At 44.0% G+C, this 15,417-nt stretch overlaps 2 protein-coding genes across 3 annotated transcripts in view; both read left to right on the plus strand.

Moving 5' to 3' along the window:
- pik3c2b (phosphatidylinositol-4-phosphate 3-kinase, catalytic subunit type 2 beta) overlaps positions 1 to 3,590 on the plus strand; it is a 43,965-nt gene extending 40,375 nt beyond the window's left edge. For both annotated transcript variants that reach the window (XM_011475234.4, XM_011475235.4), the window contains exons 30-33: positions 918 to 993; positions 1,206 to 1,312; positions 2,307 to 2,435; positions 2,512 to 3,590. In XM_011475234.4, coding sequence (XP_011473536.1) covers positions 918 to 993; positions 1,206 to 1,312; positions 2,307 to 2,435; positions 2,512 to 2,703 — 504 coding nt within the window. In that variant the 3' untranslated portion in view covers positions 2,704 to 3,590. The remainder of the gene's footprint in view (positions 1 to 917; positions 994 to 1,205; positions 1,313 to 2,306; positions 2,436 to 2,511) is intronic.
- Positions 3,591 to 5,628: 2,038 nt separating this feature from the next.
- Positions 5,629 to 12,694, plus strand: ppp1r15b (protein phosphatase 1, regulatory subunit 15B). The gene is made up of 2 exons (XM_011475237.4): positions 5,629 to 8,085; positions 11,666 to 12,694. Exons 1-2 carry the CDS (start codon positions 6,328 to 6,330, stop codon positions 11,864 to 11,866), a joined length of 1,959 nt encoding a protein of 652 aa, XP_011473539.1. The 5' UTR covers positions 5,629 to 6,327; the 3' UTR covers positions 11,867 to 12,694.
- The last annotated feature ends 2,723 nt before the right edge of the window (positions 12,695 to 15,417 follow it).

Here is a 15,417-nt window from a genome sequence, read left to right on the forward strand (position 1 = left end):
ATATAAGACGTGACGACCCACTCCGATCATCTTTGGAGCTATTATTTAAGCGTTCCCAGTGGTCTTTCAAGTTTGCCTCTGAGTTGTGGGCTGGACTGTTGGCACCGAGCAGGGAACCTGCAGCCTGCCCAGCATGTTTTCTACGTCACAAATCTTCTTTTTTTCAAACGGTAGTTTATCATCTGCTCCTGATTCCCAACGACTTGAATAAATAAAATTCTCAGAAATCCCACTTTTGTTTTTAATTTTCTTTATATTTGTCCTCTATCATCAGAATTATGCCATTGTTGATTTCGTGGGTTTTTAGTCCACTAAATGAAAAGAAGGATTTTAAAAGTTGAACAGCTTTATACAGAGACCTCCTCTGGTTTTAAGGTGGCTGCAAGATTCACAGCTGCACAGAAGTCAAAACTTGTAAGATTGCAAGTTTTAAAAACGCTGCAGCCAATTCTACTCATCACTGGGGGAAAATTAGGCTTCAGACATTTTGTCTGAACTCCAAAAAATAAATGTGATTCAGTTTGTAGTTGAGGTTCATGATGGAGAAATGCGTTTGGTGAGCAGGTGTTGTCGTTTCAGTTGTTGTTCGTGGTCACTTTCATTTTCCCTTTCTGACTCTCTGGAGTGTCTCTGTGTGAGCAGCTGTATCAGCGCTCACACTTGCGCTCAGGGAGGGTGTGGACGCGGTATCAGAGCGCCACAGCTCCATGATGACAGGAATGTAGCCTCTCTGCACAATCAGAACTCAGAAATGCTGTTATAACTTCCTGTTGTTTAGAGAAGTTCTGGGTTTTAGAAACATCTGGAACCAGATGTTGTGTAGTTACAATATAATGCTAGCACAGGAAGGAAGAGTTGGAATTTCAAACCTTTGAAAACATGTGTTTTGTGCATCCAACTGATGAGTTGTGTTTCAGTGTGACCTGGTCTACACCTTCTTCCACCCGCTGCCCCGGGACGAGCGAGCAGGAACGACCAGCAGCAAGCCTGCAGGTGAGAGCCTTATCAGCATGTCAAATGTTGCCCAGCAGTCACCATGGCAACCATAGTCCCACTTACTCTTGTAGTCTTAGCTCCACCTGTCCAAGCAATGCCACAGGGATGAAATATCAGCTGCACCACTACCTCAGTTTACAGATAAAGTGAAGTGACGTGTGTGTGTGTCTGTGTTGTGTCTCCTGATCTTGTGCGTCTGTGTTTTGCAGAGATAATATGGTCTCCAGCTTCAGGGAAAGAGCTTGGTGAAGTCAAACTCTCCATCTCCTTCAAGAACGAGAAACTCTTCATCATGGTGATGCACATCCGAAGACTGGTCAGTCTGAGCATGTGTCTATGTTGCAGACATAAACATTTGTGTGACTAATTGTAAGTCGTTCAATAACCTTTATTTATAGAGCTCTTTTCACAGAGGCCTTTGAACAAAGTGCAGATCATTGACTGTATATGTGAACAGAGTGACCCCTCGCATTCCAATATCGGAAGTACCTGCTGGCCTCGATGAGCCAAAATTTCATAGACTTTTTTGATAAATAAACTATTATTCACTAATTCTATTAATCAGAATAACTATCTGCTACTTTTTTATAACATGTTCCTCCTAAATCTTTTGCATGAAAAGAATCTATAGATCAGTAAATAATAGAATGTGGTGCCTGTCGGCCCCCACCTCGAACACTTGAAATGTTTGTCACGAGTCACAATTAAAAATAAAAGTAACCACAAACCATCATCTTGTTGAATAAGTTTGGTTTTATGTTCAGGGCCAGATTATCTACACTAACTAGTTTGGAACATGGGTTATGTAGTTCAACAAGTCAAACAGTGAAACTCTCATTACAGGAAAGAATTCTGAGTCAAAACTGGACAGCACAGCTGAATGTAATGTGCAAAGAAGTCATGCAACATATTTTTGGTGAATAAGTCGAGAAAGCGTGCTTAGGTGAATCAAAAGGGAAAGAGGAGCTAAAACGGAGCCCTGAGGAACTCCCTTAAACAAAAGACAAAAGATCAGACAGTTCTTTCAGTTCTATGAGAAGACAAAAAAATGTCCCAGAAATTCAGTTGACAGGTTACTTTCAGAACCGATCTAACAATGTTTTGCGGTTAATTGTAAAAAAAAGACCTGATCTACAGCCATTAAAGTCCCACTTCAATCATCTTTTGATCTGCTGTAAAAGCGTTTCCAGTGGTCTTTTAATTATTATTGTGCTGTTTTTAGGCAAAATTTTCTGATTCCTCTGAAAAACAACTTCCTGTCTGCCAAGAGATGAACTTCCTAACCTACAGTTCTGTGTTTGTGTGAGCAGCAGCCCCTGCAGGACGGCACGGACCCAGACCCCTACGTGAAGCTCTACCTGCTTCCTGACCCTCAGAAGACGAGCAAGAGGAAGACGAAGGCGGCGCGCCGCACCTGTAACCCCACCTACAACGAGATGGTGTGTAGCGTTTCCACTGACTTGCCCTGGTATCTTCTGACAGCTCTCATCCCCACGTGTCTGCTGTGCTCCTCAGCTGGTGTATGATAGAATCCCCCGGGGAGACTTGGAGCAGCGCACGATCCACCTGCGGGTTCTGAGCGATGGCGCCTTCTGGGAGAACACGCTGTTAGGGGAGACCTTCATCCCCTTGAACAGGGTGGTCCCAGGCCAACACTGGGTGGACTGGCATCGGCTAGGCGGAGCAGGATCAGACTCCGCCCAATGACAGGCAGAGCAGGTTCAACTCTGGAGGACGCCTCAGTAAAAGGAAGTCCTTTCAAAGTAATAGCCGAATGGCTGTCAGCCCTCACAGTGAGGGTTTTACCAGACCACAATGGCCCTGATACGTCGCTTTTGATGTTTGTTTGTTGCATTTAAAACAGCAAGAATGTTTGATGGACCTGGTTCATCCTTTCAGTCTGACCACTGCTTTAACCTGAGATTAGTTAAATCGAATTAACCTTATCTAATCTGAACTTGAGTCAACATAAATTCAATAAGACGAGCCCTCTTTAGGCGATGGCGTGTTTTACGTCACGCTCCGTGATTGAGGAGCAAAGGAAAGCATTTATGTGCTGTAATGTCACTCAGATGCCAGCAGGGGGCGTAGGAGCCGAAGGAGCTGCTGCTCAGAGGAACAAAAGGGATGAGGAAGAAAAGCACAACAAAATAAACTGAATTTTTTTTTCCTGCAGCATTCAAGCAGCTGATTGGCTCCATGAGCTGCAAGAAGAACGTTCAGCTCTTATGTTGTGCATTTTGGGAAGTCGTCCGTATGTTTGTCTGCCCCGGTGGGGGTCCAGGCTGCAATAGACGATGAACCGAAGCGGGTTTGTTGCGCCTTTCGGGTCAGAGATCACAGCAGGCGCAAAACTCAAAACACTTTAGTCAGCGTCACCGCCTGATCTGCAATGTGATCATTTCTAAACTGTTCCAAACTGGCATTAAGATAAAGAGGGAGCCTCAGAAGCCTCGCCCACCCACAGCATTTTTAATCCTGCAGCCATCTTTGACCTCTGACCCTTTCTGCATTACTGGATGAAAATGTGACGAGTTTTTCTTTACTCACTGAACTTTTGCACTAAAGAATAAACTTGAAGTGAAGAACAGAAATCTTTTTGTTCTCATCTCTTGCGTCCAATCCATTTGTGTTTTTCCATTTTACGGGGTGATCATTGAAACAGCGTTCAGACAGAATCAGTCAGAACCAGAATTGGAACACTCCTCCTCTCGTCTGTGAAAAATTCTGACATGAATTTTTTCCTAGTCTTTTGTCCAGGTTGGGTTTGTTGGCTTTCGATTCTTTGCTGGTTAATCAGTAACTTCACTATTGCAGAAACCGCTGGAACCTTTACAACAGAATTTCACCTGCTTAATCTTTTCCTTCTTTTCTATCAATGAGCAGGTTAAAAAAAAGGAATAGCGATAACAAAATGCTTGAATGAAAAATGAATTTAAGGTCTGGACGTATTAATGATTTAAAACTCTGGAAGAGAATAAAGAAACAAAGAGTTCAGTCATTTTTCATTTCTATGGGAAAGTATTGAGTTGTGTTCAGTCCAAACACCTGCTTCACGCCAGTTTTCTCCTGAGAACTCTTCATTCCTTAAATTATATTAACAAAAAACAGCTCCACGAGTCCAATAAAATAAATAAAATTGACTTTAGCCCTTGTGCTATCTTAGATGACCCCACCCTTGCATTGACATGTTCTCCCTACCATGACAAAGGTGGATAAAGTTGGAAAGATTTCATGTAATCCATGGACACCAGTGAAGATCACAAATCATTGAAGAAAAAAGGTTCAGAGCACTGTCTAGTGGGTCTAGATGACCCAACTCCCAATGTTAAAGTGCCCAGGATAACCCTACGGTTACAGGAGGTTTAAATGTTTTTGTTACCCCAAAATCTCTACAGAAAGCTGTCCACGCCTTCAAGGCCAACACTTTCTATTACAAAAACATAAAACAGCTAATATTGAAGGAGGACCCCAGAGAAGGTCACAGTTTGACCCATTTTTTTAATTGAAAATTTTAAGATTTTTTAAAAAGTGGCACTAAAGCTAAACAAGGTGGTTTGTAAAGTCAACATTTTATTCAAAACCAACCATAGCAAACATGGAATGTTGAAAAAGAAAGCTTTAAACAATTCATGACTAACTTTTCACTTTTAATAAGTTTGACTTTGCAAGAAGGTGTATATTTTGAACTGCAAACCTCCAATATTGTCACTATATGACATTTACAATTTTACATGTTAGCAGCCAAATTTTTTTTTAAAATTACCAGAAGAATGTCATTACAATTTGTAATTACAAATGTATTTAAAGAAAAATGGTTCAGCAAAACATTTATTGAAAGTACTATTTTTTCATATATCTACTGTTCCTCATCCTGACTCACTTTGATCCTCCTTTGATCTACTGTAAAATGTTCCAAAAAATATAACTGTCATTTTTCTAAGACATAGCTTCTGCAGAGCGCCAGAGCAGTTTATTAGAAATTTGCCTCCGATTTGTTGGGGTAGATTAACCCTGTCCCCCACTTCCCATCACCCATCTGTTTATGCACTCTCCCACTACCTTACAGCCTCTCACAACCCCAAGTTCCAACAAAAATGGCGAGCAATATTGGAGCTATCCAGGCGTACGGTTTTAAGCCAGATGTCAGCTCAGACAAGCTCAGCTCAAACAAAGACGTACAAGTAGATGCATCAGAATGAAGCAGGAGCTTGTTGCCTGCCCAGCGTATTTTCTAGATAACAAATACACTATTTTCCTAACATTTCGTCTGCGCCTGATTCACAACAGTTTGAATAAAGAAATATGCAGAAATGCAACTTCAAGATTAATTTTCATGAGGTAAAAGAAATGCCACAAGATCATGTTAAAAATCCCCAAAAAACAATATTCATTAGAGTGGGTCTTTAAGAAAGTTCTAAATGAATTATTGTTTGTCTCCGCTGGTCTCACCCCTGGTAGAACATGCTTTGTAACAATAATTGTCAAATATTTAGTCATAAGTTCATGACTTGCGAAATAGTTTAATCATATGTATTGTTTCTTTTGAATGAATTTGTTATTTTTCTATCTTTTTCCTCCAGTTGCCCCTGTCAGTCTTTATTATGTAACTTCACATGTTGAGCCGTGGCTGAGCTGTGGGCGCGCGTCACCGCGCCGCCTGCGCGTCACCGCTTTCTTTCTGCCACTGGCTGGAAAGAAAACGCGCATGCGTGATCACGAAGCGGAGTTTCTGATGAAATCGGCCACCGGAGCGACAGACGTACTCACGGAGCGGCACAGCGGCTGTACGGACACACAGAGCAGTATTACCGGCGGGAGCACCAAAAATCTACCGACGTCCGAAGAAGGAGCCGCTTTTCGCTGGTGTAGACTCAGATATTTGACGTATCCTCTCCCTGAGTAAGCAACCGCCTGTCAGTTAGCTGGCCGTGCTAAAGCTAACGCGCCTAACGAAGCTGCAGTTCCCGGTGGGCTCTCCGCCGCCGCAGGATCCTAACGGAGGATAAAACGCGGAAGAATGGCTCGTATCGCCTCCCCGGAACGGAATTTGTACTCGTTTCACGGCTCCGTTGTTGGCTCCCCGTCAGAAGAAGGTCCAGGCTCCGGCTCCACACGACAGAAGTCTAACCACCACTCCCAACGAAACGCCAGCTGTGCCGGAGTTATGAGAGACATTTCCTGGATTCCGTGTGCTTCTGGTGGCCGGTTCTGGCGTCTGTCAGTTTAGAGAGTATGTGTCAGGCATTTGGACTGGGCGCTTCGGTGTGACAGCTGTGTGTCAACCCTCACGGCGGCTCCTTGGAGTCCCTCTTTACCTCCGGACCGAACATGTTCCGGAGCCTGAACCCTGACGGGCCGCAGAGCTCTGCCTCCCCCGCCGGGCCCGGGCTCTCCTCGATGGTACTGGACAGCCAGGAAAGCTCGTGGATCGGCCAGCTGTCCCGGCCTGCGCTGTCCCTTCTTCAGAAACTCGTTCCGGTTCGGCTCCGGTCCTCTGCTCTGGTTGAGTCTGGTTCCGGCTGGTTCGGTGGGGAGTCCAGAAGCTTTGTTGTTCCGGAAGAAAACGAGTTTTTAAGAAAATTGACTGACCTGATGCCGCTCGCGCAGCACGCGCCTCCTCACCTGTCATACCTCCAGTGTCATCATGACGGGCCCGGTCTGGTGGAGCGTGGGGGCGCTATGGGTCCTCATTGGTTCACCCCCGAATCTCTGTTGGAACCTGATCGTCCCGGGGGGGACAGACAGTCTCAGACAGTCCTCTCTTCTGTCAGAACTTTTCTAAACCAGGTTCTGTTGACCTCTCAGGAACTGAGGCCCGGTGGGGGCATGGAGGGTCCATCAGAGCCGGTAAGCCCCGCTTTGAGGAGTAGGCCATGGTGGGACAGTCTTCTTCAGGATGAGGAAAAGTCCCATGGGGGGCTATGGTCAGAGAAGTCCTGGCATGAGGAGGGGGCAGAGGCCAGCCAGCTTTGTCTTTCCCCATCAGCTGAGACAAAGCCCCACCTGTTTGACCACTACAGCTGCAGAGAGTGGATGCTGGGAGAAAACACTGGACCCCCCTACCACAAAGAAGAGCTAACCCATAATGGAGGCTTTTGTATAGTCCAGAACCCAGAGGGGTCTGCAGCAGGCTGGCAGCGCTGCATCAAGCCCTTCCCCAACAGAGTTAATGGCTGCTCCAGTTTGGAGGAGGAATACTCCCAAAGCCCCCCCCAATACCTGGTCAGGGTGTCCGAGGATACAGCTGAGGAGCAGCCTCTGGTTGACACCCCTGAGAGTGCTACAGCTGTCACTGAGATGGAGGAGTCCTCCTCAGCAGAGGATAAGGAGGAAAAACAAGTGTGCTCTGAAGAGGAGCAGTCTGGAGGGACGACAGAACCCTCTGCCCCCCAGTGCCAGAACAAAGCCATTGCCTTCATCATGGGCTGCCCCTGCAGCGACGATGACAGCAGCCAATCAGACGAGTCCAGCGATGAAGACGATGATGGCTTTGACAGTGAGGGCTCGTCTGACGTCTCCAACTCCTCTGATGATGAAGAAGAGGAGGGTGAGGACGAAGACTCTGATAGCGAGCCTGATTCAGATTCCGAGCAACTGTGGACCTCCATGTGCCAAATTGCTGACCCCTATAACCCCCGGAACTTCACCGCTTGCCTGCACACAGGCAGAAGCCAGCCTCAGCCCATCCATACACCCACACCCCCCTCCTCCACCCAGTCCAGCCCTGAACCTTCCCCTGACCTCACTACCCTTGTCCCGCCCTCCAACCTGGACTCGTGGGACGAGTCTACATCAGCGAGTGAAGTGGATGAAGCTGAGAGCCTACGCCTGCTCGGCTCCTTTAGCTGCTCTTCAGACCCTTTCAGCCTTTTGAACTTCCAGGCCCCGCTCAGGACTCGAAGGCCCACTGGGGCCCCCCACAAAGTCAAAGCCAAGAAACCCTCTGAGTCCAAGCCCCATCCAGATCCCTTCACTCCAGCATCTCCACCTGAGTACAACAAGGAGGAGGCAGAGGAGAGGATGGACAGCGGCTTCTCCGAGCGATCTGGCTCCTCCAAGTCTCCAAGCTGCAGGAGCTCCAAGAAGGTTTGTCTGCATTTCTTGTAGGGATGCACCAGATTGGGTTTTTGCCAATCTTTATATTTTCAAACACATAATGGCCAGATATATAAGACATGTTATCTACCAAACCCAAATCACCACTAAGAAAAGTACAAGAGCGTTAAAAACTGAACTAACACAGAGGTCAGATTCCTCCTTAGTTTGGATTTTAAAGGAAGCCGTTCAGAAAGGTCAACATTCTCTCTACCTGAGCTTTTTACTGTTTGACAATTCAGTTCATCACACATCTGAATCCATTCTGGGTTTTGGTGCTCTGTAACTAGTGAAAGTCTGGTTCAGAATCAGACATAAGGTCCATCTCTGTGACTTAAAACCTTTTTCCCCTGGCCGTTTACTAGCTTAGAGTTTTTGCTAATGCTGGTACTACAGAAAAACTTTATCGCTATTGTGACTGCACAATAAATCGCAAATTTATCGTTATCGCAATATCAAGCTGTCCAATACTCATATCCCAAAAGTTGGCAAATATTGCAATAAATGGTTACCTTAAATGTACTGAAACAATCTTATGGCAGCTTGAAGTATTTAACGAATCAAATAAATCCATATATGCATTTCACCAATCGGATGGACGCCTTCGCGTTGTTGACTGAAATCTGAGGTGTAAACTGGCCAATTATATGGCTTAATAACAGTGTGTGGTCTTGCAGCAAGAATTCTAAACATTTGATCGGCAACTTCTCCCACTTTCAAGTCTTAAGGTGTGGCCTTCCAGCAAGCTCACTCCTGATTGGCGAGAGTGGTTGGCCAGTGAAACATTGACTCAGACCAATCACTGCTACCGACGATGTCTGGTTCCAACATGGCGACATCGCGAAAAAAGTTTGACTGAATTGACTTTCATTGGTTGGAGCTGGATGCAAGTCATTTTCTATAGGTGACATCACACTCACTCAGTCCAGTTCTCATGTACAGTCTATGTCATGGGTCGGGAACCTTTTTTGCCGAGAGAGCCATAAACGCCACATATTTTTAAATGTAATTTCGAAAGAGCCATACAATAATGTAGTGTCCCTTTCCCACACTGAGGCACGGAGACATAACCTCTCTTAAGGTTCTTTATTCTGGTTACTGTAGACCACAACAAACGCCGTACAATTAATTCAGCAACTTCTGAATCTCTCCAGCGAGATGAGAGCGCTTCTCCCAACTTTGTATTCACCTGCTCGCGCTCCAGCCCTCCCATTTCCCTTATTTGGCCCATAGCTGAACCCCATTGGTCCAAATTACCTAACAACAGGCTGAGCGACAGAACTGAGAGCCAATCAGATCTCTGCTTGATGCGTTCCAGAACTCCAGAACTTAAAACGCGGCCTAACAGCCAAGTTAAACTCAGTCCGCGACAATATGTTTAAAACTAAATATACAAGTGAATGTGTGCATTTGATGTAATTTCAACATTTTAAAAGTACAATAAGTCTGTGGATTCTTTTCAATAACATTGTTATGCTGTTGCTAGGAAATGATGAGTATTTCTCGTGATAGTTTTGCTGATTGTCTAGTCTGGTTGATACGTGGTGGGTTTCTGCTTCATGCAGGCGTTGAGACGTTAAACGTGATCGTAGGTTGGTCTGAATGTTATTTAGATGTGACAAAGACTGCTCACATGCAGACAGGGAGCCAGACACACACTCACACGCCACAGTGAGTGACAGGCAGCGGGTTTTACGTTTTTACAATCCCTGCGCGATTCACCTGCTGCCGGTCCCCACAACCCCCACCCTCTGCTTTCTTCCTCACACATCCCGTCTCCGCAACTGCGCGCTCTTCCTCAGAGACGGGAGCGCGCAGTTTTAGCCACGGCAATTCACAGGTTTTCAGCTGGCACAAACTCTGTGAAATAATAGATAATAGTAAACTGAAAGTGCTGGCGCAGATTTCTCTCTCTAAGCACCGCTACTACTGCGCGCCTCTGGCATCGCATCGCGCCGAGGACTGGTCTAATGAAAAAAACAAAAAAAGTATAATTAAAGATTTGTCTGCGAGCCACATGTGACCATCAAAAGAGCCATATATGGCTCGCGAGCCATAGGTTCCCGACCCCTGGTCTATGGGATTGACTGACAGATCTTCAGAACAAGCCCCACCTTCCATTCACAAACATGGATACTCTAAATGTTGCAGTTCCTCCAGAGACCACTGGAGGCTGCTTTGAGAAAGGAGTCTATTGACTCCCCTGTCTAAAAGTCACAAGTCATGTTCAACCTGGTGTCTAAAATTTTTTTATTGTCATTGTTTTGCCTTCACTGTCATTATAGCCTAAACAAAACTATACAGCTCATTAACAATAGTGTTATAACTGCAGATAAATGAGATTGAATTATTAATTAATCATAGAAATATCTGCCGATAATGTACTGATATCCTTGTATTTTCATATTTTTGTCTGTGTTGACCACAGAGGAAAAACATGTTGATCCACAAGATATATTTTAAACTCCTGATGCTGCTGATGTCCTGCAGAAGAATCTTTAGAATTTTTCTGTCGGCTCATGTTTGTGAGTCTTGAACATGCAGGTCCATGTGAAGCGGCTCACATTACTGCAGTTTGTCACGTGACCTCATGCTGACAGGAGGCCATGCACACAGCTGCAGGGTTACACAACACACATGTTTAGAACCAAATCTAGTCCTTAAATTCCAATAAGATTCAGACCCAAGCAGTTAACTCAAGATCTCTCCAATTGTTTCGAGTCTTTTATTTCTTTATTACCAACAGTTTATTGATGGTTTCAGCTCAGAAAAGTTAACGGAAAAAGGCCAAAGCTAATCAAATGTCTTGGCTTTAATAGAACATGGGTGTTAGAAGGATTAGAAATGACTCCATTAGTTTTTAGGAATTAAAATCTGCAGTTTGTCCAAAGGAGAAAATCCCTTTATGATTATTGACTGTGATTCCTTGGATATGTACATTCTAGTAACTGAAGCTCAGCATATGTTGCAGAAAAAGCAATGAGTAAATGCAAATCTTACAAGCTGCTGAAACAGGAAACATTTGAGACAACCTCTCAGTGTATTGATGATGAACTTGCAGAGAATCACTGGTTGACTTCATTTTTTTTGCTGGCATTAAGATGTAGAAAATAGATAAATAAATATCCATACATTATATTTAGATGAAACTGCTGCAATAAGCTTTTTGTATATGAGAAATATTCATGTATTTGATTAATCTTTTAAATGTTTAATATTTATGTTAATTACAGTTCATGTTTGCATATAACAGCCCCTCTGCTAGCTTTAATGCAGTTAATCCATAAATTCTTTTGAAAGACTCTATGTAACAAGTATTCTGTCTAGTTATAATAATATCTAGGCATTTCAGTATTTTTTAACAAGGGTATAGAAAGATTTAGTCTTTTTTTGTAAGCACAGGCTGTGTTGCTGTCAGGGACAGTGTCATGTGACTGAGCGTTTGCTGTTGGTCAGCTGGTTGTGACCACGTGTAGCGGTGGTGTTGTTTACTTTGTGGTCACATAGCCGTTAATCATAACCACGACAGTCTGAAGTTCAACACATTGACTGATCCTGTGTGTTCCGTTAGGTCCGGTTCTGTGACACTGTAGAGGAGTTCTTCGCCAGCTGTGAGGAGGAGGGGGAGGAGGACCGGCAGGGTCCGTGGGAGCAGATGGCCCGGGACCGCTGTCGCTTTCTGCGGCGCTGCCAGGAGGTGGAGCAACAGATCGCGTACTGCCTGCAGCCACAGCACCGACTCCGGGTTTACCAGCGCCTGAAGGACAGCTGAGAGACGCCATGCAGGGGGCGCTCCCCCTTTCTCGGACCCTCTGCTGAGCTTTGTTTTGATTTAGACTCACAACGACTTACCTTATGGCAGTGAAGATGTCGCCCAGGTGTGCACTCACCTGTCTCTCACAGCTGCTGTTTTTATCCATCCTTTTTTCAGAAAAACAGATCAACTCAAATATTTTTCTCTAAGAGTTCAAATGTTCCCGCAGACACTTCCTGTCAGATAGCCGCAGGAACGAGCGACGACGGTAAAGGAATCTGGACTCTGTGTTTGTGTTGTGCAGATGAACTGTTTCAAGTGTTTGTGTCGCTGTCATCTGTGGGGGTCCATGAGGTGGATGTTCAGGAGGGGGCGCTCTGACTCCACCCTAAAGCTACAACCCAGAAAGTCAGCAGTTTCAGAAGGACGTGTCAGTACCTGAATTTACCTGTGGGGCAGTTCGACTGAAAAATGAAGTATTTGTGGTGAGCTCAGGTGCTTCAGTATTTATCAGACATGACCGTGCTCTCGTTGATCCAGACGTGTTCGGATGCAGCCCGATTAGTCTGCCGTGTTTGATAAATGAACGTGATCTGTGTTATGATTTTTATTAAAAACCAAAGTGAGTGACTCCTTTGATAACAGCTGTGTGACTCTAACAATGAAGGCCAATTTGTTTGCAGATTAGATCTTGTGGGAGGAGAGCTGCAGTGGCATTTCTCAATCTCAGAATTCGGTTCAAAGGGAGCTTTTTATTTTTGTATCATTCGGTTTGTTGTCGTTCGTCCTGCTTGCTCACCTCCTCACACTTCTATAATTTAATAAAATCAGTATCTGATGACTTGACTCTGAAATCGGTGTCTTCACTCCGGTTGAAAAATGATGCTACATTCAGGGGAATCAATTGAGTGTCAGTCAAAGAATGAAGTATAAATAAATATGTATGAAAGTATGAAAAAGATTATAAATTCTGTTTTCCTCAGTTTGATCTTCAGATTGGAGGACTGTTGATAGTGCTAATGATGTGGTTTCGTTGAAGGAGTACACCAAGGGTTAACATTGGGGTTGTAGCACCAACTAGTGGCATAAACTCCACATTACAGTAAGCCTTTTGAAAACCTCGGGACTGCTTTGTTTCTGACTTTAAAAACAGTCGCAGCATTCTACAACAAGGGTGTCAAACTCATTTTGGTTCGGGGGGCCACATTCAACCCGTCTGATCTCAAGTGGGCCGGACCAGCAACATAAAAGCAAAATAAAGCAGCTTTGTTTTTTTGTTTTACTCAGTTGAAAAAATGCCTCAACCAACATGGTAGCCTTATCACTTATTATTACATATTCATTCACAGAGGCCAATGGATCTCAAATAAAATGTATTTCACTTTTAAAATAAGTCGGTTTGTTCAATTTTATGCAGACAGAATATTTTACATCTGACACTGAAGCAATCCTGATAGTAAACTCAAGAGGAGGCTACAGAAAAAAATGAAACACCTGCCTAAAACGTAAATGTGCAAATCAATGAAAAAATTGACTAACGCAACACAACAACCCTGGGGCGGCCGTGGTGCAGCTGTAGGGCGGTCAAACCCTGATCGTAAGATTGCAGGTTCAATTCCCGCCCTGCACGCCCTTGTGTCAAATTGTCCTTGGGCAAGACACTGAACACCTCTTTGCCCCTGGTGGAAGTTTGGTGCCAGTGTGTGAATGTGTGTATTTATGGGTTAGTGACTGTAAAGCGCTTTATAAGTATACACCATTTACCTCACACACACCAAGCCCCCCCCCAACACCCACACACATTTAGGCTTTAACCCTTTAACACCTTAGATGGAGTTATGACCGTCCAAGAACGGCCAAACTGCAGGAAAATCTGTTTGGGTAGGGGTTTTGAGTTTTTGTTCTTTTCTCAAAACATTTAAAAAGAACACTCAAAGTCATGCTATCTCAAGCTTCAGGGAAATACCTACTCATATAAAAGTCTGTGTCAGACAGCCCTTTATTTATGGAAGGGATCATCATTCAGTGTCTCTTTTGGAAAAAAAAGTTTGAATTCAGCAAGCTGAAAACCAAGGAGTTTTAGTGATTCCTTTATTATCTTTTTTAGCAAAGGAAACACCGGGTTATCCTTACTACTGTAGAAGTAGAAGTGATAATCCAGTCCCATGATTCTTTGCAGGCACAATATTGAAAGTGATGCAATTATGATAGTTCACAGTAAGATACTTGTAAATGTCTAAGTTTGAATTTGAAATCGCCGGTCTTCTTCACCTGGCAGCTATTGTAGATTAACTGTACAAAACGCAAAACTGAACTTGATCTGACCTTAGATATTTTAAGTGTGATTTGAACTTCGTGGTGATGTAAAGACACACATGTATGTGTTGCAGGATCATATGATTTCATGTTTTGCATGACACAGTTGAACATGAGCTTATTTTTTTAAGCATATCTTTCTCTATCGGGAGTTCAGCTTTGCATTGACATCATATCTATGAGCTGTTCTATTGTTAAAGTAGCTTTAGGAAAGGTTGAGGGTTCAAATGCACAGATCTCTTTTTTCAACTTCCTATTTAATCTTGTGTGTCTCTTCTCCTTTGATCCAGGTGGCTGAGCTATGTTTACAACACCCTCTGCGGACTCAACCCTGCTTTCAAGCGACTACTTCCAAGGAAATGCGTTTCAGGCTTCTGCGGTCAAAATCTTCGCGTTCACACGTCGCTGCGCAAGTTTCTAGGTCCATTTTCAGGCTCTATGTACAAAACGCGCATCCACTGATTGAGCATTAAAAGTAAAACGAGTGGAACTTTGACCAATCAGATACTTGGATTTGGTGGTGACATGTGGATTCACGAAAGTGCCAACTGTTTAAAAATTGATCCTGAAGGACAAAGTAATTATTGCAGTTTGTGCCCGGCTGGAATTAAAGGACACCAAGTCTCATACATGGGAATAGAGCGGAAAACCTTGTGAAAAAACCTGGAGCAAGATTTGCACTGGTTCCACATTTCGCACCAAGCCTCTTCCAACTGCAGGTGGATTTTAGCCCATTCTTGAACGCACATCACATGCCCAGTGTAAACAAAGCTTTACATTTAGGACCGACAGATCTTAGCATTAGCCTGTTGTGTTAGTACCAGCTACAACAAATGCTCCCATCTAATGTTGGGTAAAGTCATTGCATCAAATTGCAAACATGTAACCCTTGTGCTATCATAGGCACTTTGACATTGGGAGTTGGGTCATCTAGACCCACTGGACAGTGCGCTGAACCTTTTTTCTTCAATGAACCTCACTGGTGTCCATGGATTACATGAAATCTTTCCACCTTTATCCACCTTTGTCATGATAGGAATAACACGTCAATGCAAGGGTGAGGTCATCTAAGATAGCACAAGGGTTAAGCACAGGAGGAGGTCATCTCTGTTAAGGCTCATTGAAAATTTGAATGATCACAAATTAAAAAGGTACTTATGACTCATTTAACCCTTTAACACTTGAACTTTTTTTTACACTGGAGCAGTTGTTTAGGCAATTAACATGATTCCGATGAATGACAGAGAAAAGCA

The sequence above is a fragment of the Oryzias latipes genome, chromosome 5 (assembly GCF_053564925.1).
Source record: "Oryzias latipes strain Hd-rR chromosome 5, Olatipes_Hd-rR_3.1".
Taxonomy (NCBI): domain Eukaryota; kingdom Metazoa; phylum Chordata; class Actinopteri; order Beloniformes; family Adrianichthyidae; genus Oryzias; species Oryzias latipes.

Bases quoted from the DNA above. Each gene is read 5' to 3' on its own strand.
- ppp1r15b (XM_011475237.4), top strand. From the start codon at position 6,328: ATGTTCCGGAGCCTGAACCCTGACGGGCCGCAGAGCTCTGCCTCCCCC. The intron at 8,086-11,665 runs GTTTGTCTGCAT...GTGTTCCGTTAG, and splicing joins GCTGCAGGAGCTCCAAGAAG to GTCCGGTTCTGTGACACTGT.